General features: G+C 45.5%; 10 protein-coding genes across 10 annotated transcripts; 4 read left to right on the top strand and 6 right to left on the bottom strand.

Annotated features, from left to right (window-relative positions):
• Positions 1 to 398: 398 nt before the first annotated feature.
• On the top strand, positions 399 to 620 carry PAAG_04470 (hypothetical protein; the record flags this gene model as incomplete). The annotated part of the gene is made up of 1 exon (XM_015845281.1): positions 399 to 620. The coding sequence occupies one exon, from the start codon at positions 399 to 401 to the stop codon at positions 618 to 620; it is 222 nt and encodes a 73-aa protein (XP_015699507.1).
• A 1,530-nt stretch (positions 621 to 2,150) lies between these two features.
• PAAG_04469 (hypothetical protein) lies at positions 2,151 to 2,690 on the bottom strand (the record flags this gene model as incomplete). Its single annotated transcript, XM_002793513.2, has 2 exons — positions 2,151 to 2,270; positions 2,388 to 2,690. 2 exons carry the CDS (start codon positions 2,688 to 2,690, stop codon positions 2,151 to 2,153), a joined length of 423 nt encoding a protein of 140 aa, XP_002793559.2.
• A 357-nt stretch (positions 2,691 to 3,047) lies between these two features.
• Positions 3,048 to 4,512, bottom strand: PAAG_04468 (serine/threonine-protein phosphatase 2A activator 2; the record flags this gene model as incomplete). The annotated part of the gene is made up of 2 exons (XM_015845280.1): positions 3,048 to 3,091; positions 3,150 to 4,512. 2 exons carry the CDS (start codon positions 4,510 to 4,512, stop codon positions 3,048 to 3,050), a joined length of 1,407 nt encoding a protein of 468 aa, XP_015699506.1.
• Positions 4,513 to 5,687: 1,175 nt separating this feature from the next.
• Positions 5,688 to 6,996, top strand: PAAG_04467 (hypothetical protein; the record flags this gene model as incomplete). Its single annotated transcript, XM_002793511.2, has 2 exons — positions 5,688 to 6,219; positions 6,395 to 6,996. The coding sequence occupies 2 exons, from the start codon at positions 5,688 to 5,690 to the stop codon at positions 6,994 to 6,996; spliced, it is 1,134 nt and encodes a 377-aa protein (XP_002793557.1).
• Positions 6,997 to 8,572: 1,576 nt separating this feature from the next.
• On the bottom strand, positions 8,573 to 11,284 carry PAAG_04466 (hypothetical protein; the record flags this gene model as incomplete). The annotated part of the gene is made up of 1 exon (XM_002793510.2): positions 8,573 to 11,284. The coding sequence occupies one exon, from the start codon at positions 11,282 to 11,284 to the stop codon at positions 8,573 to 8,575; it is 2,712 nt and encodes a 903-aa protein (XP_002793556.2).
• Positions 11,285 to 11,779: 495 nt separating this feature from the next.
• On the top strand, positions 11,780 to 11,983 carry PAAG_11878 (hypothetical protein; the record flags this gene model as incomplete). The annotated part of the gene is made up of 1 exon (XM_015847449.1): positions 11,780 to 11,983. One exon carries the CDS (start codon positions 11,780 to 11,782, stop codon positions 11,981 to 11,983), a length of 204 nt encoding a protein of 67 aa, XP_015702937.1.
• A 4,120-nt stretch (positions 11,984 to 16,103) lies between these two features.
• PAAG_11877 (hypothetical protein) lies at positions 16,104 to 16,473 on the bottom strand (the record flags this gene model as incomplete). The annotated part of the gene is made up of 3 exons (XM_015847448.1): positions 16,104 to 16,286; positions 16,344 to 16,403; positions 16,444 to 16,473. 3 exons carry the CDS (start codon positions 16,471 to 16,473, stop codon positions 16,104 to 16,106), a joined length of 273 nt encoding a protein of 90 aa, XP_015702936.1.
• A 539-nt stretch (positions 16,474 to 17,012) lies between these two features.
• Positions 17,013 to 17,731, bottom strand: PAAG_11876 (hypothetical protein; the record flags this gene model as incomplete). Its single annotated transcript, XM_002793509.2, has 3 exons — positions 17,013 to 17,074; positions 17,276 to 17,588; positions 17,696 to 17,731. The coding sequence occupies 3 exons, from the start codon at positions 17,729 to 17,731 to the stop codon at positions 17,013 to 17,015; spliced, it is 411 nt and encodes a 136-aa protein (XP_002793555.2).
• Positions 17,732 to 19,689: 1,958 nt separating this feature from the next.
• On the bottom strand, positions 19,690 to 22,805 carry PAAG_04464 (glutamine-dependent NAD(+) synthetase; the record flags this gene model as incomplete). The annotated part of the gene is made up of 16 exons (XM_015845279.1): positions 19,690 to 19,807; positions 19,888 to 19,940; positions 20,004 to 20,024; positions 20,084 to 20,258; positions 20,316 to 20,344; positions 20,408 to 20,547; positions 20,750 to 20,854; positions 20,908 to 21,305; positions 21,361 to 21,600; positions 21,657 to 21,874; positions 21,923 to 22,170; positions 22,225 to 22,300; positions 22,356 to 22,385; positions 22,434 to 22,584; positions 22,637 to 22,723; positions 22,777 to 22,805. The coding sequence occupies 16 exons, from the start codon at positions 22,803 to 22,805 to the stop codon at positions 19,690 to 19,692; spliced, it is 2,118 nt and encodes a 705-aa protein (XP_015699505.1).
• A 270-nt stretch (positions 22,806 to 23,075) lies between these two features.
• Positions 23,076 to 24,614, top strand: PAAG_04463 (hypothetical protein; the record flags this gene model as incomplete). The annotated part of the gene is made up of 1 exon (XM_002793507.2): positions 23,076 to 24,614. The coding sequence occupies one exon, from the start codon at positions 23,076 to 23,078 to the stop codon at positions 24,612 to 24,614; it is 1,539 nt and encodes a 512-aa protein (XP_002793553.2).
• Between the last annotated feature and the right edge of the window lie 203 nt (positions 24,615 to 24,817).

Raw genomic sequence — 24,817 nt, 5'->3', positions numbered from 1 at the left:
CATTACGTCTGCCGCCCTTATAATCACAATCTGGTCTGTTCGACCAATATCGTTTCTAAACGTTACCAGTTCAAGGGTATATACAAAGCTCCCCGGACCCCCTGCCTGGCCAGTTCAGTACGAATAGCAGTCTATTGAATACTCCAGCTAAATGAAATTCATAGCTACTTCTGCCTCCCAAATTTCAACCTGTCTCCTGCCTTGGTTCTGTCATTATCTCATCCTTTGTCAAGTCATCAAACCACTCCTTAAAAAGCCGCCAACAAACAACCAGCCAAGAACCAAGCTACGTAGAGGCCGTATCATCAACCGATCCATTTGTCCTCTTCTCAACTGAACAGCCTTGTTGCCAAAACCTTCGACTTATCATCACTGCTGCAAATAATACAATAATACAAATGGCACCTCCAAGAAAGCCCCGCTGCCATTTTAAGGACTGTAAAGAACCCGTCCAGCGGATTGTTGGTGATTGCGGATTCTGCAACGGTCACTTCTGCGGCAAACACCGCATGCTGGAATCGCATGCTTGTAGCGGGCTGGAGGACTGCAAGAAGGAGAGTCATGAACGGAATGCGGAGCGGTTGAACGCGGAAAGGACGACGGTTATCAAGGGTGTATAGGCGGTGAAAGTCTGTTTGTAATTCAGGCCTGGGGTAAGATCATGATCGAGTCGTGGCAAACCACCCTCACGATACTATCTGATCCGCTTTCAATATCCCTAGGGTGTGGGATCTTCCCGGCCTAAGGATTTCGGTTGGTTGGACCGTGGAATGCCAAATGGATAAGCGGCTCGACATGTGACGGGGAACATCACAATGAACCTGCTTAGACAACCTGCCATTGAACAATGTGGTTGAGAGAGCTCAACGCGATTTACGATTACTGAAGTCTCGGCAAAGATATGCTTCAAAACGTGCGCAGGCTTCCCTCCCGCACACGCTCTCTCCGTTTCACACCCACCTTTCCACCTCTACCCCTTTCTGAGGTTCCCTTCGACCTCTTAACCTCACGATCTTTCACCCTCTGGCTAGTTTTGTCCGATTCTTCATTTTATTATCATTAATTATTATTACTATTATTATTTTTTGTTTGGCACGCGCGAAACCAACTGCATGGCGTCCGGTAGTTTAACCCTCCCATGTTTCGTCGAAACCCTGGATCTTCGTCCCCTGCTTCTTTTATCATTTTTCTGGTATAATCTCCCCCAAGCAATCTTACTGACTGATACGTTATCATTGACATAGCAATTAATTGTCCTCTTTTGTGTGAATAAGAGATCTATATACCATATTCTTTTGAAGGCAAGCTTGAAAATGCCATATTACCCTATTGGAACATATGTACATAAAATGCTGGTCTACTTAGCAAAGGTTTTTCTTTTTGGAACGTTTTTTATTTTTTATTTTTTATTTTTTTTTCCTGGATTTTTTTATACTAATTTTTTGAAGTACTGAGTAAGGAAGTGGAGTAGTTGATACTTACTTAGAAAAGCTGTCACTTTGGAGGTCCTGCGATTTAAACGCTTCATCTGGAGGTCGTTGCAAATCACACACTTGAATCCGCTCGTTCAATTCTCATTTAAAATATCGTATTAACATAAATCTGAAAGTAATAAAAAGAGAGCCTTTCATTCCCAGTCTATTCTCCAAACTGCCGCGAGGATGGTGCGGGCAAGAACGTCAAAACCTCATCAATCTGTCAACTCCAGAGACATAAACGCTCGTTGCCGTGTACATCTCACATTATCATAAAAACTGTGATAAACCCTCTATTCCCAGCGTCAAATACAGAGTGAAGCTTATAGTACTGTACATCTAATATATGAACTTATATGGAGGAGCCACATTAGAGAGCCAGGGAGACACGGAACGAAGCAGTCCGGGATATGGCTTTTATGCCATGGCAGCACTCAAGAAGCACGTAGAGGACGATGGAGGGGACGTTTGTAGGTCGATGTCATGTCCAAGGTGCAAGATATATGTATATGTATGATATTTGGAGATGAGACGCAATAGCGATATGACCAACAGCATACAGGTACGTTAACCTGGTCCGATTCGGGGCCTGTGGGCAGTCAAAAGGAAATGTTAAGTAGTTGCTTCGCACATATAGGTCAGGCAGTATATTGCCAGTCCGCAAAAGCCTCAGTCTTAGGGAGAATGACAAACGTACATGTCGTGATGCTCGCTCAGATTGCTAAGGTACTTATTCAGCTCCTCCACGCGCTCCTTGTGCGTCTTAAACCCTTCACGCTTGAGACGTTCGTCGAGCTGTACGTGGGAAAGGTAAGAAGTTAGCAGAGCAGATCAGAGGAGGGCGTGGGGAAAGCATATCTATATATATATCTATATATTCAAACAGGCTGAAATGGGAAATTATATACATACCCTCTTCCTCCGCGCCTCCTCGTACTTCCTCTCCGCCTCCGTCTTTCCCACAACGACCCTCTCTGGCCCCTCGCTCACGCCCCGACTCTGACTTCTACTCCGCTCGTCGCCCTCGACCCTTTTCGCACCTAGCATAGCATCATCCTTCTCAATACTCCCGCTCCCATCTACCTCCTCAGCGTCTTTCGCATTTTCCTTCTTTCGTTTCTTCTTTCCCTTTTTACCAATCCGGCCATCCAGTACGGGAGCACCTTTTATCTTGAGCTTCCCGCCGCCGCTAACATATTCGTCTGCGGGAGCCATCGCGTACCTGCACTTTCAAGGTTATCGACGGAGGTGTACGTGTACTAGGGCAGATAGATATTGCTTCATTGCTGCGCAGAAACAATAGCTGGGGCACTGGCTGACTGATTAGTGATTCCAGAACCTTGCGACTTGTAGCAGGTTTTGTTCGGAGAAGTTTGGTTGGACGTTTCTATTCCATTACGTAATCTTGGGCTTTGGTAATGCCACACACGCATTTCAAATGATTTGACTTGAATAGGGGGGTAATTTAAGCAACTTTGAGAATATATTGGTGAATACAATACAGTAAATATACAGTAATGCAACCCCCCCCTTTTTTTGTCCAAGAGGATAGTAATAGTCAACTTGAATTCATCAGATGATTGCAGGTGTAAACATAGTTCCTTTCCCAGCAATCGCTATTATTATCATCAAAATATATACAAACTCTTTCGAGGCACAAAGTGCAGAGCGAACTGAAGACAAATTTTTTGTAGTTTTTCGCCAAAATGTTCCCAAAAGATGATTTTTCAGTCAAATGGAATCGGCCGTAGAGTAGAACCACCCAGTCTCTTCCGCATCTCTTCCCCAGCAGCAACCGCACTAGGACCTTGATACCACAGCAATCTCCCCAGTAATCGCCACCTGTGTCTTTAGAACGGCCATGCGTGTGAGCTTCGCCTTCCCGGTCCCCAGACGCTTGTTCCAACTCATCCTTCCGCTCACCCATCCCAGGCACAGCAGGTATCAGACCACCAAACATGAAATGTTGCATAATAGGCAACTTCCCCAAGACCTCTTTGACGAACATCTTTTTCATGCCAGCCTCGACCTTTTGCCAACTCTTAGCGCCAGAGATATCGTCCAGCATGGGACTGTGCCAGCGCAGCCCCTTGACTGTCTTCACACTATCGACCCATCGAACCTGCTCCAGGTATATCCAGTCACCCCCTTCCTCGTCCAAGACGGCCTTGTTATGAATCCCCAGAGGCGTAATGTAGCGATGGCCGACTAGTTGCGCAGCGCCAAAGAGGAACGGCAAGAAATGATAGTCGTCCAGACCCCAGACGCCATGCGAGCCGGCAGGTTCAAGGTAATAGGTTGTCTGTATGCGGCGCAGGAGATGCATGTATCGAACAAACACTCGCAGTACTAAGATGGGGAAATCCTGCCGCTCGAGTAACTTTAGCTGGTACATGCAAAGCAGCCACATGACGAAATTCAACTCGTGGCCAGAGCCATAATCGAGGCGGCTGCGGGAACCAAGCGAGTGCACAAGATATGTCGACAGCTCGTCCACTGGCCCTGCAGTATCGGTATTTTCATTATCATCGTCATTTTCGTCCAAACCGATTATCCCCTGCTGCCACTGAGGGCTCTGTGCAGCCACATCATCGAAGAGCGAGCGGAAGGCGGGATTGCCAAATCGAGAACCATTCTGGTCGAGGGACGGGTTCCTCTCAACAAGTGTCTCTATATCTGCGAGTACGTCAAGGATTCTGGCGATGGTGGGGGATGAGGGTACATTTTCTATGGATGATACGGGCTTGCACCGGACACTGTCGGACAGATTGAAGATAAACGCGAGAAGCAGAGTGTATGTGGGAGAGGAGAGGAATGCTTCATGGTCCTCTCTGGACAGAACTCGGCGCACTGGATGTGTACAAAGAACAGATTTTCGGTTTGGCGGCTTTGGGAGATCGGGAGTGTCGGGAGGGGGTTCTTGGTTTGGCTGGGAGCCTCGTCGTCGACCTTTGCCTGCTGACATTATGAGTCTTTTCGAGAGATCTATCTTCGTAGTCGTGGGGGGGACCAGCTGCTTTTCAGTCGAGGATGCCATGGCTGCGGTGTACTCCTTTCCGAAGGCTGTTGTTCTCTGCAGGAACTCTCCACCGCCATCACTCGGTGGTTTCTATGAAGCTGAATTGCTGGAAGATGTGATGGGTGACTAAGCGCATCGACTGCTCCCTCATGGCCCGTGCACCGATCCTCATCGGCTCAGACTAAAGCAACACTAAATCCCATTGGGATTAGCGCGCTCACCATCTTTGTTTCTCGAATATCAACCCCAAATATTCGATGATGTTGCAAATGAGAATGCACTTCTTCGTAGGCATAGCTGAGTTGGGGTTATGAGGAGACTCTGTTCTATGGTTTTTACCTCTCGTCACCTCGTCATTCCCAGAATATGTCAATTTTTTTTTTTGGTTCGCCTTTGCCATTAATACAAGCCACAATACAATGACTGTAATGTGCAGCAGAAAATTTGCCACTTTTCAAACAAAACAAGAGGCTAGAGGTTAGAGCTTGAACACACAAGGACACACACACGTCTTTGAGAAAATCCCCTCACTGATACAGAGATTGTAGCTGAATGTATAATGTGGATCACACTCTTCAATTCAGTCTCCCCTTGAAACAATATCATCACTTACTTTGTGACCGTTTCCAGTATTCTGCAAAAGACACTGTAGTAGTACACTGTACGGAGTTAATTGAGATATTCAAATCTTTTTTTCAGAGAGAAGAACATGCACGCCGTAAGGTTGTTTACTCGAAATTCGTCATCTGCGTCTGCATTAGAGCAACGCCAAGCACGGGACCTCACCAATGACAGATGCTGCAGGGTTGGATCATCCGTGCAGAGCACAGCATCAACCAAGGCCAACGATCCTCGGGGTGGGATGGGGCAGAGATGGGGGCAGAAGAGGATCTCGCGTTCAAGCTTGCGGAAACGAATAAACTTAGTTGATAACCGGATCAGCTCCCCTAAGAAGTCAAATAAACAAGAACTCCGTTCGCCCTTCCCCGCTTTAAACAATCCGTTCAACTACCCACTTCTCTGTGCTGCGAACTATCGTATTTCATCGTATCTCGCGGAGTCACATCCACACCTATTAACTACCTTGCCCGGTGCACCAAAACAGTGAGATTATAGAGTAAATATATAAAACATACAGGGGAATAACGGGCTATGATGAAATTCTAGCGCGCCTCCGGAAAGCCCTCGCCCAGATGACATCCACCGTCCCCAAACACCACCGCAACGACACCGCAAACCAGAGGTCTCTAAAGGCCTCCAACTCAGCTTCCAGCACCTCGTCCAGTTCTCCGCATTCTAGCTCACTGGGGCGCCAACAAGCTCACTTCGCTACCGACGCGGTCACTTCCTCTGGTTCCGGTCCTGCTCCTACTCCTGCTCCTGCTCCTGCTCCTGCTCCTGCTCCCACCGAGGATACCCCCATAGCCACAGCGAACCGTGGCCGGACGGAGCGGAACTATCGCGCGACAGAAAATGGAACAGTAGATGATTACGTGGGAGATGCCTCACAGCAACCCACGCAGACACAGCACACGCAAAACCCGCAAAGGAAGCAGCCAACGCAGGCACGCGACCATACAGATGATACACGGGGATCCAACGATGGAGGAGCTGGAGCCCGAGCACGAGGAGCTATAGCACATACATACAAGCGGGTGGTGCAAAAATACAGCAGTCTCGAATTGGATAATAAGGGGAGTGTCGCGAGAGACCATCTAGCACTTGGTTCGTCTTGGCCATTTGTTTCTTCCGCCGCTTCCGGCCGCCAATATGTGGTGGTGCCGATTTATATGTCCCATACCTTATTCCCACTCCCACTTCCCATTTGCACATCCCCGTATACGTCCACTCCTGACATCTACATCGTATCTCCTAACAATTAACGTAACCCTCCAAACAGAACGAACCTTTCTCGCTTGGCTTCGCACCTCCCTCGCCTTCGCCTCCATCGGCATCGCAGTCACCCAACTCTTCCGCCTCAACGGCACAATCACAAATGCAAACGCCCACCTCTTCCCCCCCGTCTCCTCACAGCAACAACAAATTCAAGCATCCACTCTCACCAATCCTCTACTCTCACAGCAATATGTCCCCCTTCCCCCGGCTCCTCAGCCACTCCCCATAGAACTCCTCACAGAGCAGGTCACGCCAAAACCCGCGAACCAACCACAACCCCAACCCCAACCGCAATCGCAATCGCAATCTCAACCGCCATCCCAGAACCCAACAATCCTAACTTCCAACGAACTCCTCACCCAGATAAAAAACGGCAGGCGACTCCGCAGCCTCGGCAAGCCCCTGGGCGCTACATTCCTCTGCATCGCCATCATCGTGCTACTGATAGGGTTCCATCGATATTTCGAGGGTCAGTATTGGGTTATTCGTGGCAAGTTTCCCGCGAGTAGGGGCAGCATTGCGCTTGTGGCGTTTATTGCGGGCTCGTTGATGGTCAGTAGTCTTGTGGTTATTTTGATGATTTCGCAGGAGACGGTGGAGAAGTGATTTCCGTGTTGATGTTGATGAGATTGGAGGCGGGGGAGGGGGAGTGTGAGGGTGGTTTTGGGAAGTGTGAACATTGTGCATGTTTGGTGCATATAATACGTTCTATATGAGAATGGAATGGTGAGGATGTTTTGTTTATTGAAGTTATTCTTAATATATATATATATATATATATATATACGCTTCTTCTCCTGGTTCTTGCATGATGGCGGTTTCGATGGGAGACACTGGAATGACTTGAGTTTTTGGTTCTTGTTCTGAATCTTCCTAGCAGGGGGCTGCAATAAAGAATAATACCCCCCCCCTTTTGCCATTTAATTAAGAGCAAGGACATCAAAATATGTGACTTTTCGTTGATTCTAACTCCTGAGCATCCATTCTACCAAATGTATCGTAGCGATAATACTCACATGTATCTCCAGCAGCCAACGACAGAGTTGATTCCAACAATAGAAGCAAAGATTAAAAGTCCGTATCTTCAAATAATATGCAAAAAGTACTGCTAAAAAGCGTAACCCGTTGAAATGATGAAGTGGTTTGTTGTTATCGTGATGCTCTTGAGTGTAGCTTTGAGTGTGGTTTTCGATTTCATGACCAGTCCGATACCCTGGCCGTCGTCACAAATGTTAACTGCTTCGCTATTTTTCTTGCTCAAAAAGTTATTGTTGCTTTTTCAGTATGTAGTTATAAACCTAGCTAGATGGCCAATCATGAAGTAATTCAATAAATCAAAATATGGCAAGTGAGTTAGTTTCATGAAGGACGTGAGAAAACAACATGTGGAAAATTCACATGTGCATGAAGAAGAGAGCTGAGTTCACAAAACTAGATAGAAAAAATAATCAGTTGGTTCTATTCACTCTTCTCTTCTCTAGAAACTGAGGAAAGGAGATTAGTGGGAACATCTTCAGAGATTTCTGTTTACAAAGTGAATGCGGAAAGGATTCTTCCTTAGCACAAGTGACAACAAATGTAAGATGCAAAAGAGATGAGATTTAGAATTGAGACTTGACAAAATAAACATTTGAGAAAAGCTTATTCATATTGATGCAAGGTACAGCACCTAGGCACCCAGTAGTTCAGAGAAGAAAGAACAAAACAAGAAAAGGAGATGAAAAAGATCAAAGAAATGCTTGCTGTTTGGTTTTCTGTAGGTGTTGTTTTTATAATCAAAGGAAAAGGAGCTAAAAAAAAACAGAAAGGGTGGTTAAAAGGGAGCAACAGGAAAGCAAAAGAGAAAAGCTTCCGTTAAGTCAATAGTCCCATCCGTGATGTCGTTGTTGCCAGATATTTACGCCGCCAATCGAGCACAAAAAAAGTTAGAAAAAGAGATAAAAAGATAATAACGAAATTAGATAAGGAAAATACACCAGAAAGGGAGAAAAGAAATGAATAGAAACGAAGAAGCGAATATAAAAACGAAGAGAACGAAAACAAGGTTGGCAAAAATGATGTGCATAATCAGACAGATGGCTCTAGTAACTGTCAGACCTTTATAATGCTCGTAAAAAAACGATATAAAAGAAAGAAATCATGGAGACATTCTTGGATCCCCGGTTTATAGCGTGCGACCAGTTTATTTTAACAAGGTCGTTTGTTTCGCATTCTTTTCCCCCGCTTTCCCGCCAGCTTCCAAATATCGTTTCTCTTTTGATTTCCAGAAATGCATCAACCGGCTTATCCGATGATGTCCCTTTTTCTTAGTCTTCTCAACTTCATCACGAGGCGCTTTTTCCTCGTAACTCAGCTTGCTCTTCTCGCCGGCACTCCCACTTATAAGCTTGGAGAGACTGACGAGGCTGGATCGTTTGGCGCTGTTTGACCGGCTAGTTCTGCGCGAAGCAGGGATGGAGGTGGAGACTGACGAGGCCCGTTCGCCAGGGGCGCGGGCGTAGAAGCTTGATGATAACTGAGACATGGTACCCGTTGTGGTGGAGGCACTACTTATCAATGACGGGACGTCTTCGACTGAGTCATGGCGGTAGTCATGGCGATAATCGATTATATGGTCCATGCTGTAGCCGGAATGGAATGTATTGCGATCTGTCAGTGTGGAAGATGCTGTCAGGAGACGGGGAGCCTCGAGTGAGGTATTCGTGGAATTTGGAGATGGAAAATTACCGCTGGATACGGGGAGATCAGGTTCTGGAGTTCTGGACATTACGTAAACATATTCTGGTGAGGTGGAGGGACGTTTCTCTGGATAGATTGTGTGCTTTTCAGCAGGGGAAGGCCAATCATCGGTTTCGAAAATCTCGATATCATCAGAACGATAATGGTTCTGTGAATGGCCGGATATCCCAATCGCATCTGTGAATGGGATGATGGGAGATTCCACAGCCCGCGAGGTCCCTGGGCCACTGCTAGCTGTTTGATTGGAAATGTCACCAACCGCAGCTGGGGACTCCTCGGAATCAATCACCTGGATACCCAGCCCAGGTTCCTGTGAGTTACTACTATTGTTCGAATGCACACTAGGAACCGTTACAGACAAATCTCCCCCCCAAAAAAAAGGTTTTGTTTCATCGTTTGAGGCCACAGGTGTAGATGGCTGAGATGGGGGATCATCATTTCCAGCCAAGAATGCGTCTTCCTCCTCCTCATAGAAAACGTCAGGGTTCGTAAGGGTCGAGGTTCCTCCAAATCTTGCAAGCCCAAGTGAACTACGGTCAAATGGAGGCATTTCCGGAGCACTTTCGGCGCGACGATGATATCGCATTTCAGGTCCAATGAATTCACCTCTCCGGCCACCACTATACATTCGTTTTGTGGCAGTTGAAAATCCACATCCAATCTTACGGTCGGATCCCATTTCCGGGGTATTAAAGGGCCCAAGAGCGGCATCTAAATCTATTACAGGACTGAGCATATCTGAATCAGTTCCTTGCTCGTAAAAGCTCCTTGGTTTCCAGGAGGATTCCAGTGAAAATTTGCCTTGAGAAGATTCAATAGATTCTGTCTGTCGCGGGGCATCAGGTAGCGTTGGTGTCCGTAAAACAACCACATTGTCATCGTCAAAATTGATTTCGGCCATCGATCCAATTTCAGAGCTTGTTCGTGTAAGAATTGGAGGCGGAGTAGGAGCTCTCTTGGAATGTGGCTTCTTCGAGTTCGAACGCTTCTTTGCTTTTCGCGTCAGAATACCAGCCCAAGAACGTACCTTTTTCTGTTTCTTGCTTGATTTCCTATCTGGAGAAATTCGTGGTCGATCTGAGCTACATGTAGTTGGCTCAAGTTCAGGAAATGGAGTAAAATCATCCTTTGGCATGGCCTTGCTACTGGATTGGCTGTAAGCTTCAATAATGTTTTTCTTGAGAGGGGGAAGTTCTGGCACATGGTCATAAGATAATGGTTTATTTAATCCAGCGACGGAAGCGGAGGCAGAAAGTGGTCGCTTTTGTGGTGGACTTCCATCTGCCGACTTTGAGTTTTCGGGTTTCTTATCAAATAAAGTTCCAGCAGTTTTAGGACGAGTTGGTGACGCACCGGTCGTTAGGGTGTTAGCAGTGGAGGACAGAGTGCTTCCATTGGCGTACTGACGAATAGTTGGCATGCTGACATCTGACGGGATGGTCGAGAGTGGACGATGTGTACGGGGAGATAATTTTGGCATTTGGGTTGGAGAATGAGAACTCGAATCCGGACTGGATAGCCTGAAACCAGGGGAGATGGGAGGTGAGTGAGTGGTAGGTTTAGAGAACGAACGAGAGGTGGGTCTTGCTGCTTCCTCATTCGACACACATTGTTGTTTGAGATCCGCAGGAGTTACCGGTGCACTCCCGACCACTGGCATTGGAGGAAATGCCTTGGTAACTGCGGATAAATCCATACTTGAAATCGCAGCGGATCGGCGATGGGAGTGCCCACGTCTCCCAGAACCAGGACCACTGAGTCCTGGCCCTGGAGGAGGAAGAGATGGCAGCATTGGAAACACGTTGCCTTCCGACATTGGAGGCCCCAATGTCGGCACACTCTGGCTGCCATTGAATTCACTTGGCCGTCGACGATGGCCAACGGGACGTGAATGTGGCATAGTTGGTAGCGATGGAACAGTAGAAGCAGTGGGATCGGGTGCCTGTGGAAATGAAAACGCAGGAAGCGGAGCAAGGAGAGAATGACGAGAGGTAGCTTTTGAAGGAGGAGGATCGCGTTGGGGGAAAATGAAAGGCGGGTTAGGCATTGGAGCTGTTGTTGACAGTCGCAAGTGGTTCTGGCATTCGTACGAAGACCGTGAAGAGTCCTGAGGCAACGGCTGAGCCTGAACGGTTGAAAGTGATATGGAAGCCATGATGATGTGGTTGATGACGATAAATATTACCACTTGGTGAGGCAGGGATTGTCCAGGCGGGTCGCAATGGTCGCTTTCTTGATTTACTAAAACAACTTCATCCGCTCAGCAGAATGGCTGTAGGAGAAGACAATTGCGAAACTCCTCCCAACCAATACCCGGTGCAACGTAACCCCTACTTGCAGTCAACCCAGCCGTTACTCACTCCAAATATACATCGGACCCCTCTCCAGCGGAGGCGTCTTCGCAGGATAGGAAAACAGATACGGGAAATAACTTGGGATACCGAACAAAACTGTCGACATCCAGCAGTAGTAGTGCGGTGTTTAAAACTGGTCAATTCATTAAAAGGCTGTCGTCATAAGCTGAAGTTGATAGGATCTTGGGGGGGGGAGGGGAAGGGTAAGGAGCGGACGGCCACTACAAAACGGCCAAGGAAAATGATAAGGCTACGAAAGGAGTGTGGAATGGTAGACATAGAGAAACAATAAAGAAATGAAGGAACAGAAGGAAACGGGAGGGGAAAGTAAAAGGAGGAGTTGGGGGATGGAGGGTGAGGGGGGTGAGGGGGGTGAGGGGGTGGAGGGAGTGAAGACAGAGGGAGAGGAGGGGAGAGGGAGAGGAGGAGGAGGAGGATGGGATGATGAGGTTGAAGAGCTGAAGGAGTTGGCGGAGAAGACAGCGAATTGCGAAGGATGAAAGAGTCGGCTGAGCGAAAAGGGAAACGACGCGGCCAAGAGTCCAAGACGACCAACAAAAACAACAGCAGCAGGAGCGCCCGGGCAAGATGGCAGGTGGGGCAAGCTCTAAATTGCAGGGTCAGTAAAGGCTGCTGATTGGCTGGAGGAGCCCCTGCAGCTACGTGAATTAGAGCCACCGGTATTATTACGGGCATATTACCAGGCACAAAGTTTGCAAGTTCGTGGCTTTTCGCAGTGTCCAGGGGCTTGCACACACATCCGAATACCGACTGCCAGGTCTTGGGCATCTCACGACACTCTCAGATTTGCAATTTGACTGTGTGGAAATTGAGAGCTACGGACAACGGTAGTTTGTTATTACTCCCTGGACACAAGCCACCCGAGTTTGTGAGATTTTTTTTTTTTTTGCAATACGACTAGTTGTTTCCTTGGCCTCTTCATCTTGAAATTTCTCCTGCCTGATTATTCGAACTTTCGACGTTGCGAGACGTGCCTGGAACACGACTCTGCACATCATCATCATCATCATCATCATCATCATCAGAGATTCTACGCTCTCCAATTGCTTTGCATCTACGGCTTGAACTGCGTTGACCAAAAATTTTGTTTGTCAAGATACGGGGTAATAAAAATGACAGAATCTCGCAGTCTCCACTCAACTCCACAATTGTCATGGCAGATTAACATGCTCATACCGCGGAAATGCTCCAGTCTTTCAGGTGGATATGATGGAGAAACAACCAGCGATAATCTCTTACAGATTAATTAATTCCTGGGACTGTACCAAGGTAGCCAGAAATTGTCAAATGAAGTAATGGGGCAACTGCTCATCTCTTCCCCAATGTTTGAGCCATCTTAATCATACACAGCGGGTGGGATCGACTTCCGGAATATCAAACCGGTCAATCAGCGAAGCAATATGATTCCTAGGCACCTAGGCACCTCGTCAATAGTTCGATTTGCCAGCTCGTCAAATATCGCTTGTTTCAGCATCTCATCTATTAAAGCCTTCGCTCATCAAACGCCCCCCTTTCTCCTCTTCTCAATGATGGGTAAATTGTTGGTCACCAGCATCCATCATTCAATTCCATGGCCCAATAAACCAATTTTAATTACCTCTGAAAAAAGCAAATTGGCTCATCTAACTTTAATCACATCTAAAAAACCATGAACATCAAACCACAAAACGTCTCTCAACATGAATTCTTTTCTCCGCGCAGACATCATGACATCTCTTTTGAGTCTTTCCTAAAAAGTTACCGAATGGTGCGCTGTTTATCCAGGTTACATGTTGCCACCCCCCCCCCCCCCCCCCCTGACTATGTGCTCTGGCTCTAAACGCTGCCAATAACTATGTACTGCCGCTCGTTTCTCTGAACCTATTTGAGGCATCCATTAGTGACAAGACTTGGTCGTGGCAGGGACTCAGTTTTCTTGGCTGCATACTTTTATACGAAAGAAGATGATCTATAGCACTGGGAGTGGCAGGTTGGCAGCACACCCTCCGTGAGGCACGGAGGCCTCATGATAAAGTTAACTAGCTCTTGAACTGGCGTTTTTTCCCTTTCACCAAAGGAAGTTATTACTCCGTAGAGAGGCAAAGTGTGTATATATCCAATGTCTAATTTTAGTATCCTTAGCATCTAAAGTTATAGGTTAAGCAAATATTTATATCTGTTGTCGATGTTTAACTACGCAACTGTATGTAGTGCATATACATATATGTACTTAGGTACGATGCAGACCTACATATATGTGCAGGGCGCTATGCAATACAGATGTTTGTGAAATGGGCAAATTTGACACAAAGTAGAAGAGAGCTCTCAATGTAAATTTTTGATGAAGAATATCATGTTCGTACGTTCGTTCAGGCTAGCTACGCTCTATGCGGGCTATCTCGATCACGTGCAGCAGGCGGAGCGCAACAACCGGTCAGGGCTGGCTAACATTTGATGCCATATGGGGTCATAAGGGTCATGTTATCTCTTCTCGGGTTTTCATCACATAATAGTTTGTAGAAGCAATTTGCTTAATAGCTCAAACGGTTGTAATTTAGATTGAATTGACAAGTTCTTTAGCTTGCTTTTTACTCATCAATAAAATTACTACTCTTAATTATTCTTAACTATTTTGAACTTCGCACACTATAACTACCCATCTAATGTCAAAAATAATTTATTATAAATATAAAAAGGAAAATTCAGTTACAAACTGATGTTATAGTTCCTGAGTTACAAATTAGTCAGGTCTTGTTTAATTAATAATTTCAGGTTATATTAAAAATTTTAAAATTTACTTTCTTGGCACTTGTATTATTAGTTAACCTTTGATTTGGAAAAAAATAAAAAATAAATTATGTTCATGAAATTTTCAAAGATATTTTATGTTTTTGAACAATTTTTAAGATCTTTATCAGGATTCAAGATAAAATAAAATTACGGAGTATAATTATATTATTAGAAAGAAGTTAATATTAAATATAAAATTCTAATGTTATTCTTTTTATAAACTCAGTTATCTAGAAGATTCATCTCATAGTGAAAAGTATATTCGGCAGTAAAAGAGCCATAGACATTTTGCATTTCTTTCTCCCAAATAATAAGTGAAAAGCATTTTCAATCATCAGTTGAAAACCATGACCTTTCTACCTAATCTCTGAATAAGTGCATTGAAACATCTCATGTTCTTTACCTCGAATCATGGCAGTCATCATATGAATATTCCCCTATCCACACATGCTGAGAGGCGGAATTTTCCAACCGGGTATAATGTGTCTTGGTATATGAGACATGCAATCCAATGAGTCTATATATTTCTGCATTTATCTGCATGTGCTTTTCCTGCGGCTGTACATGCACATTCACCAAATACTGAGGATATCTTTAAAGTTGTTTCAAGCTCTTCATTCCTGCAATATGTAGGGCTTTAATAGCCTGGTCCTCTCCGAAAAAGCAGTTTGTGTCGCAAAATATATATCTTCTCCCTTGAAGAACCATTGAAACAGGTTCTTGAATACTTCGTATATATGCATGTAGATCTACACACTTGTGCAATCTTGCCGTGTCGGAGTTTGAAGACTTCAGACTAAGAAACGCAAAATAATAAACAAAACAATGCAAGGGCAGGCAACGGTGTAAAGAACCATTTTATGTTTAGTCTTAGCCATGGAGACAAGCGGATCGGCTATCGGGAACTCACAGCAAGGAGATGAAACCGAATGGCAGAGGTTTTTGAAACGGTAGTAAGGACACGCTGTGAGACAGACCTCGGCAGGGGCTAATGAGCGGGATTTGTAGATATTTTTGCGAGTTCATGTCAAGATACTAATAGTTTTCTTTATTAAGCTTTTGATTGAGATATACAGATTTGGCTAAATCGTTCACATGACATCTCGCAGCAATAAAGTCACGGCGGAAATGACGATGGAAGGGTTACTCATTTCTCTCCTGAACAGCAAGATGGATTGCAATTATTTAATTTCAGATAGCGTTGGCGATCATGGACATTTCGAGATGAACTAGGACAGAAAATGCTGATGGCTGAGTCTGCGTCCAATAGCCCTTGAGAAACGTCCTTCAAACAAACTAAGCGTAACCCTGGAGGCTGATGGTTCATCAATCCTTGATTCCAGTTTTTCTCAGATCAACGGCTGTGAAATAATAAAAACCCCAATTTATCGGAGCGTGTGGACGATGTGTTGAATAAGTCCTCCCTCCGTACAAATCTCTTTCAACCATTCCATGCTCTCCACCTGTCAAAGTCATTGGTTCTCTTATCAGGGCTTTGTCAGTGGTGCGTTTCTGCCGTCCGGCTGCCTTTGGCTCTGGAGAGTTATCAAGCCACTCATCACTTCAGACAACAGGGGAAATATGCATATGAGTCTATCCATCTGTAGGTTGTTGTAGTACCAGACTGCCAAGTGTTGCCTTAGCGGTGGCTGAAAGCCGAGGAGATATATTTTCCTGGGAACCAGCTGCACAGCATGCTTGATAAAAGCAACCAAGATGGTTTTATGATGGTAATAATACAACATCAGGGGAGGAGAAGGTGACATCCATGGATGAAACTTGTCCTGGTGTATAATAGTAGGGTATGTGTTGTGCAAATCGCCTAACGGGTCAACTCGGCCACTGCAAGCTGCAAACCATGGCTGGATCTTCAGCCTGAAGCCACTGCATGACAACGTGATCGAATTTTGAACATTCCATCCCCGAGATGTGGGTTCCAAGAGGCTGGATGATGGGATTGCATATCCCGAAAGAATATTGTGATCTCAAACCACGGTTCCACCTCGTTGTTCCCTGTGCATTATTTACATACAATGGTCTCGAATTCGGCTCAACTGTCTTACAACTTACCTGATCATCTCTTTCGCCTCGCTCCTTAACGGGACGTTTCTTTTTAATTCCCAACCCCACCTGTTAACTATATGGTGTCAGATGTCAAATTTCATTGTACAGATCCTTTTGGCACTAGTTCCCGAGCCATTGAATTTGATCTCTGCTTTTCACAGAGCAAATTTTTAGGATCATTCCCTTGTTGACTGGCTGTGCGATTGTCAGCGATCCACCATGCTCAATCGTACTCCGTGCAACCTGTTTCTGAAGCCATGCTCCGATCTGTGCCACGTGGACTTTGAATCTCAGTGTCTGTTCCCCTGGTGTGTACTCAAGAAAAGGATTTATTATCCCGGTTGAGTGAGTAAAGCAGAGGTGGTTGAGCACTTCTGCCCGTTGAGTTTTACTGGAGCATACAGCTTCTATAGGCTACTGAAGTCTCTGACTTTAAATGGAGAGATGTGGATCTCCTTCCCACATCTGTGCTGTTGTGTTACTTCACTCCGTGATGATCAAGAGAGAGCTGACACTCAAAGCTGGCATTTAAGTGAGCCCAGGGCGCTGCTTGGCTGGAAACTGCGTGCAGCCGTTCAGGGCACCCACTACTTTGGCTGTTACTAATTACAAACTCGTCCTCTGTTGGCGTCTCACACGAGATTCTGGATTGCATTTATACGTATATGTGACAGGCTACATAATCCTGCTTTTGATGCTGAGAGTAGGAGACATAAACCCTTGTCTCCAATAAAAGCCTGAAGGGGTTCATATTAGCTGCGGAAACATGCCCATGATTGCAGATGCTTGTTAACTGACAGCATTTAATCCAGCAAGGGAAATGCGTTCAACACGTGGAAATAGTCAAGATGCTGGATAGAAAAACATGAAAAGCAATGAATTTAAAAACATGAATTGCAGGAATAAGAGTAACAGAAGAAAGTGAGCTGAGAAGTCACTGCGCCCTCCATATTCGCTTCTTCCACGCTCAACATTTAGCCGGGAGTGCCTTCGTCGTGGTGGCAGTTTTGGCCAGTTTAACCTCCGCCTTGCGTCTGCGAACAGGCCCACCAATATTCTACCAACAACCTTTCTCCACTTTGGGAACTCTTGAGCAATTGCTACGTTTGGGTTTTCACCCTTGTTGAGTCGTTTGATTACGGTGGAGGACTTCATGGGGTCAGGTCCGACATTGTCTGCCCACGAGACAAGGGCACCATACTGATTGGCATTGAGCTTAACAGCAGCCTTAGTTGACAAGGTGATAGCATTCTGGAAGCTATATTTGATAAGCAATTTAAAAAGGAGAAGTTGACTGTTAGTTCCGTGGCCTTTCATGATGTCTGGACAGAGTTGATATAGCAATGGTATGAACACACCTTGAGGTCTTTCTTCACCAAGACCGTCGCGGTCATTTTGGTCAGAGGGAATTTGACCTTTTGAAATCCTTGGTCTTGCAGAGATGGCCATATCCAACAGTTGGAGCCCAATCGGTTCTGGCGCTTATTTGGGGATGAAGCCCTCAAATTCCTTGATTAAGGAGATGGTAGCCGTGTTGACATTTGGGGCCGGTACATTGTTTGGTGTCTAGAGTTGAGGCCCTAGTGTGGAAGGGAGGACAGAGAGAGGTAGCGAAGAGAACGGAGAAGGGCATTGTGAAGAGCACCTGGGTGGCTATCTTTCCCCTTGCATAAGATATTGGACCTGAAAGAAGTGAATGAAAGTTTGAAACTGACAACTAATTCATAGTTATTCCATAGCACGTCTGGGAGATCGATGGCATCTCGAGTCTTTTATCTTCCCTACATTCTCAACTCGCCATCCCTATATCTTCTTAGTTTGCTGAACTGTTAATCTTCAAGGACTCGATCATCCTGATGCTTGCCGCAAGTTTTTTTTCGTTACCATTTTGCGACAGAACTCGCCGTATGCCAGGTACCAATGTCTACATGTTGATTTTCATATTTCCTGTCGTACTCAGGGATTCCACTAAGATAGGCGCGGCAGCTTTGGATTCGCCTCTCCGGACTGCTTTTATTGGGCCCATTGCGGTTTTATCGGATCCAATGGTGTCAATGAGCATTTCCTTCTCGACATTTTTGGCCCGTCTTCGGTATTTCGGCTCACGAGAAATTGAGTGTGAGCATTGTGGGTCAGTACCTTTGCATCTTCAGTCCGGACTCCAGTGGTTAACAACGCCTTCGAAGGGGGTGGAGTAAGAACGCCTTGACTGTTTTTGGCCCGTGTTTGAACTTGTCCCTGCTATGGATATCCACATGTGGCAATGGCCCGGCTTATGCATCCCATTTCCTGTCCTTTAGAATATTTGCTTAGCTCTGAGTGCATTCCTATTGGTCTGCGGCTCTATCAACGTTGGGATATCTTCTTCCTTCACTTTTGAAGCAGAGCGTCGACAAAGCACGGCAGAGCATGGTTTCACTTTTAGCTCTGTAACTGCTGGAATGAAGTGTGTGATTCTTTACACAGACCAGACCCGGCAAGCCTATGAATACCACCGTCTAGATGAGAAAGGAAGAGTAACTGCAGAGGTAAGATTGGGTGATTGTGGGAAGTTACTCCGATGCTCTGAAAGAAGCTTTCTCCTTTTGTACCGAGCAAGTAAGAGCTTAACCCACACGGCAGTTAGCCGGGTAGGTGTGGGGATTTTCACTACTGAGCTAAAAGAATTACAACTGTCAAGTAGAGAGGTGCAGATCAAGGATATCAAGATCGGTTTAGAGTAATCAAAGGCAAGTAATCTCAAATATTGCGTCATTTAAAGGCATGGGTGGGTGTGGCTTCATTCCACCAAGCCCACACATGGTGGAGATGGCCGCTTGAAGGCATATCTTATGTGAAATGATTCATCGGTCTATCGTATATTTTTGTGTGTGACCTTCTTTCTCTGGGTTGATATTCGTGATTCTGGTAGAAATAGTAATTCCAAGCAAGTGACTTCTCGCCCAGGGTGGGCTTAGGCATTACCCCTGATTACTGTTAACTTGCACGAGGCTTGCGCCATCACTAGTTTCCGACTTCCAAATATCCAAATGCCGACTTACTTAGTTAGAGCACTGACTGAGAAAATATGGGATTACTTATTTCCGCTGCACCTCAACTTGTGACATCATAGCCGGCCTCTGTTTTGTCCTTTGCTCGAGTCGATAGGACTTTTTCGTGTGCCTTGGGTGAGAAATGAAGAAAAAATAAAAGATCGTAATGGATGCATTCCTAATAACTCTGATCTTGACATAACATTGCGTGTTTTCCCTTTCGTACACATCCGTTCTTCTTTAGACCTCTGTAGTTTCTTAGCCTTGGAACTCGTGACTTCGAACCCTCATACTCTAACTCGGCTGTTCACAGTCTAGCACTAATTTCCTTCGACAGCGGACGCTCTGGCCTGACTCTCCAACTCCTTCACATGCTCTTCGATCTTTTTATTTTGGAAGGAAAACGAGGCAGGATACAGAATCGGTCGTTGATCGTGTCTGTTAAGAGGTGTAAGCTTTAGCTCACTCCCTGGAATAGATACAATTATGATGCGGACGATGGATGTGAAGAAACCTACCGGTTATCATCACAACTATAGCTCTCGGCGTGATAGCTTGGCGTAAGGATGACCTAATGGTGCCTATGTTAATGGTTTTCATCTGTATTCTTCATCGAAGGAGGAACAAAACAAACCTGCTTATGGCGATTCACAGCCTATTGGATATATTAGCCCAGCATGCCCTGGAAATCAATCTAGGCTAATAGTTTCTTACATAATAATAGAAAAACCTGCGGACTTTCTCGTAGATCTCGCGAGGTGTATGCTGCTCAGGCCACATATGTAGAAGCTTCTCATACATTCCAAACGGCCCACATTTGCTTATTTTGCGCAAACGACCAAATACGGAGAGCTCCGTATAAGTCATCCCCATTTGGTCCTCGTCGGATCTGGGTTATCAACTCAGCAGGTATCAATGAGTCAAGAGGATTGGGGGAACTGCTTACTGGGTGTAACTCTCAGTTATAGGTTCCAACTGAAGCTGTCAGACTTTGAATTTGTCATTGCCTTGAGATGGTGAAGGGAAGAGGATATATACTTCTGCAGTTGGAATGGCATGCACAAAGCTTTCGATGATAGGTAAATCAAAGTTTACTTTCGCCCACAGTAGGAAGTCGATTAAGTCGCGTTTATCAATCGACCCAATTGGATTCAGATCGGCACTCGAACAGTCATATTCTTTTACTACCAGTAAATATTAAATATCTTCAGTTAGGGGGTTGGGTCTTACTGGTAAGATATCCTCTAAGTCTACAAGTAGTTAGAACCTGATTGAGAAAAGGGCATTATCAAGCAGGTGATACGAACTGTTCCGATAGATTTCCTAAAAAATAGTCAATCGGTCAGTGATGTGCATTAAATGTTGCAGGATGTACAGTACCGGATGCAAGAACTAGAAGAGAGCCTCCTCCTGGTCTCTGTCGCACAAGGGGAAGAAGTTGAGCAAACATGTAACCAACAACAAGTCGGGAACGCGCTTGAATGTCTACAAGACTGGTTAGAGAAGACCTATATATGTGGTTGAATTTGATGGCGTACTCTGAAGGGCGAGATTTTCGGATTGTGTACCGCCGTGGACAGAGAAACGGGGGGTAAAATTAGTAACAAAACTGAATAAGTTCGATATTGCTGAGACGACAGAGTCTATGTCAAGGTCAATGTGATAGCTCCCAATACACCTGGCTAGTTCTTTCGCCCTATATCTTGTTTCTTTGCTTGAATTCGTGGTGCCCATATAGCATGTATGAAGGATTCTGCCACAGAGATCTTGGGGGGTTTCTGGCAGCCATTTTGAATCAGGTGGTTCTCCAACGACCCTACGCATATCCGTAATTACATCTTCATTTCCGTGATGGCACGCAGCAACTACCAGACGACACATCGAAAACGTAATTACAGCAACCGATGCACTGTCTAGCCCTCCAGATAGCGGAAGGCTGTGAACTTTAGTTAGTCAAAAGTGGATATATACTACAGATAGTGATATCTTACAAGAAACCAGATTGCCTACTGCGCCTCAGATAATCCCAAAGCCAGCATGCAGGGCCCAAGGCAATTTCTTCCTCCGGAGTATGGAAATTCAATTCGATGTCAGGAGAGGGTTTGATACTTGGGTTAAACGCGTCCGACTTCTTCGACAAAGAGATTTGGGCCTCGATTCGCTGGTAGACGGGTGCTTGACTGGCCTGGACGCTTCGGCTAACTGACGTACGAAAGCTGCGAACTTCTTCGCTGTTATATTTGTCAGTTGGTGGGAGGGAAAATAGCCGTTTGGTCGCTGCACTAACAGGTCAACAACTGCCGTCACGACATCCACATCTTTCAGCGAGAACTGAGAGCTCATTCCAACCACACGCCCGTTGACGAAGATACCTGCTGAGCCGTCAAAATAGAGACGTCCATTTCCATCTTCTCCTCTCTGATTTGCGTACAAATAGATACCACCGCCTCTGGTACAGTGACGGATAAGTTCGATCCGTTGTTTCAGTTTTCTGAGTTCATGGTGCTGAAACTACGTTAGCAAAAATAAGGAAATGGGGCGGTCAAAACTAACGCTTCCACTTGAGTTCGTAAAGATTTCTACCCCATTGAGTCCCATATGAATACCTGGATTACTTGGGGTGAAGAGCTCCTCACATGCTTCTATCCCAATGGTTGAGTCATAGGTACTTATGACCGCGTCACCAATTGGCACAGTTGCCTGGCCAGTAATGTTGCCCACAATTCTTTCAAGATGATACTCCTCTACATGTCTCGGTTTTGCCCAGGGAGTAAACCATCTGTATTCGTAATAATTGGCATCTGCGTATTTTTAGCGTCAGAACAATCTCGGGAACTGTTCACCAGATCTCCTACCTCCGGCGAGCCACATCTTCGGTTTGATCAGAAGTATCTTCCGATTCAATATATGTATTCTCGCATTGTAGCGAATCTGGAAGTTATGAGAATGCCACACAGTTATCTCATACGTTGAAGGGGACACATACATTGCGATGCCGCACCTTATACGCGTCAGACTATGAAAAACGGTTAACGTATAAGGTTCATGACATTGCGGGACATACAGGAGCACCAATATCAATGAGAATATCTTGACAATCGGGATGGTCGACGATGGTCGCAATGCATTGCCACACATGCAAATAGAGATCCCCTTCCAAAAAATGGTCTTGGCACGAGTAGCCAGTTATTTCAAGTTCAGGCCCTACGCGAAGCCTATGATATTGTCAGTAGGGAGTCCCGAAGAGGGCAATAATATATTTCAGACTTAGCCCCTGCGGCTTTTGCGATGCGGATACTCTCGATGATGCGAGTGGTATTTCCTTCGAAATCCAGCACCCACTGGTTGAGGGAACTAGATCCCAGTTAGTATTTCCAATTCCGAGACGAAGGAGATACAGGACCTACCAAGTAGCTACTGTTACGAGAGGAGCCATTTCTATATATGCTGCACTGATCTAGCTCAGGCAGTGCTGAAGAGCGACATTCCGCTTCTCAACTCCTGCAGGGTTGAATGCTTTGGCTTTCCAAGGTCATGTGATTTCACTAGCTCGAAGTCTTTTGTTCGCGAAAGACCCGCAAAGCAACTAATTATCCGGAACGATCAACTGCAAAAATCTTATAGTAACTGCAACTTTGGGCTTCAACGATGGAATAAATTGTGCATTGCTATATAGGAGAAATTTCTGAAGGACAGTATAGAAAAGATGCCTCCAGTAAATCAACAAGGAAAGGATCGACCTAGGCCCAAGGCAAAGAGCAGCGGTAAATCCAAAAGCACGACCAAGAGGACAAACAATATTGAGAGCACCAAAAGCAATGGGAAGGCCATGAGCAAACATGGTGTTGCGCCAGGAAACACCTCCATTTCTATTGCTAAAAATAATGAAACGGTACTAGGAGCGATGCTTCTGCCAATTCCACTCCAGCAGCTGCTTCTGAACGTTTTTCAGTCAGGCCTTCTCTCTGATAAAGCTTCTGCAACAGAGCCCTTGTCACGACCTTTATCAGAACTGGTCCAGATACTGAAGACCCATCTGTATCGGCGGGACTTTTTGTCTGCATTTGCTGATGCAAATGAGGAGTTGCTGAAAGCATACGCCCTGCGGTGGAGTGCCGGAAGAGCTTTAGCCTATGCGGGCATATTTGCATCTGTATGCGAAATGATCATTCAGCATCGTACCACAGTCGCAGGAACTATTAAAACCGGGAGTCATGTTGTTTGCATTGGAGGAGGTGCGGGAGCAGAGATTGTGGGATTGGCGGCAGTGTGGAGATGGCTTCATGATGGGAAGAAATCCAGTGCTGAAGATTCCGTTAGCCTGAATAGCGAAGAGAAAGTTGTTTCAATAAACGATGCCTTGGACGATTTGTCATTACGAAACGAAACACAGCTGGGGAATAATCCAAACGCTCGCCAATCTGAGGATGATCTAGCTAGTGGTAATCGTGACACACCTTCCGCCCAGCGGCCATTCTCAAAGCTGTCGATCACCGCTGTGGATATTGCAGACTGGTCTTCCCTTGTTTGCAGTTTGAATAAATCAATCTTGTCAGAGTCAATACCAGCTTCGAAGGTTTGTCCTGCGCCACTGGTTCCTTTCCAAAGTACAGGGAGCCGAGTCGATTGTGGATTTCGCGTCTTCTTTAAGAAAGAAGACGTATTAAACTTGACGGATCAAGAGCTAAATTCTTTGTTGGTCCCGCCTGGGGTTGATATGAATGGCAAGACTGGCTATAAGAAGTTGGCTACGAAACGAAACACAACTGTCCTAGTTACTCTGATGTTCACGTTAAACGAACTTTTCTCCACCTCGATACCCAAAACAACAGCGTTCTTGCTTCAGTTAACCGATATGCTCCACTTTGGGACGATACTTCTCATTGTTGATAGCCCTGGAAGTTATTCAACTGTTACTCTGGGCGGTAGCATGGATCATTCTACGGAGTCATCAAACCTCGATTCTCCCTGTTCCTCCCAGCAAGAAAGCTCAACCAATCAAGATATCCACAAAGAATATCCAGAAGGGTCAGCAATTACAAAGCAGCAGAGAAACTATCCAATGCGGTTTCTCCTCAACCATGCGCTGCTTTCCGTCGCTGTTGGCAAATGGGAATGTATTGTATCAGACGATTCTAGATGGTTTCGAAGGGACACGTCTAGACTTAGATATCAAGTCGGGGATGGAATTGGCTTGGAGGATATGAGATTCCAAATCCATGCCTACCGACGGCTGATGGACTAATGATAGTTACGGGTTGTGCGCAGGGTTCATTATTTCAAGTACCGAATCGAAATAGACCGAATTACCTGGAAGATGTCGGAAATAGGAACTTATGTCAGTGATGAAGGGCATGAATTTGAATCTCGGAAACTATTCACAACTGCCTCGGAAATGAGAAAGTGACGATGACTAAAATCGGTTGTTTTGAAATGAAACACAACTGC

Source organism: Paracoccidioides lutzii, assembly GCF_000150705.2.
Source record: "Paracoccidioides lutzii Pb01 unplaced genomic scaffold supercont2.11, whole genome shotgun sequence".
Lineage (NCBI taxonomy): Eukaryota > Fungi > Ascomycota > Eurotiomycetes > Onygenales > Ajellomycetaceae > Paracoccidioides > Paracoccidioides lutzii.
Note: the sequence above shows the minus strand (reverse complement) of the source record. Positions and strands in the feature narration are given on the sequence as shown.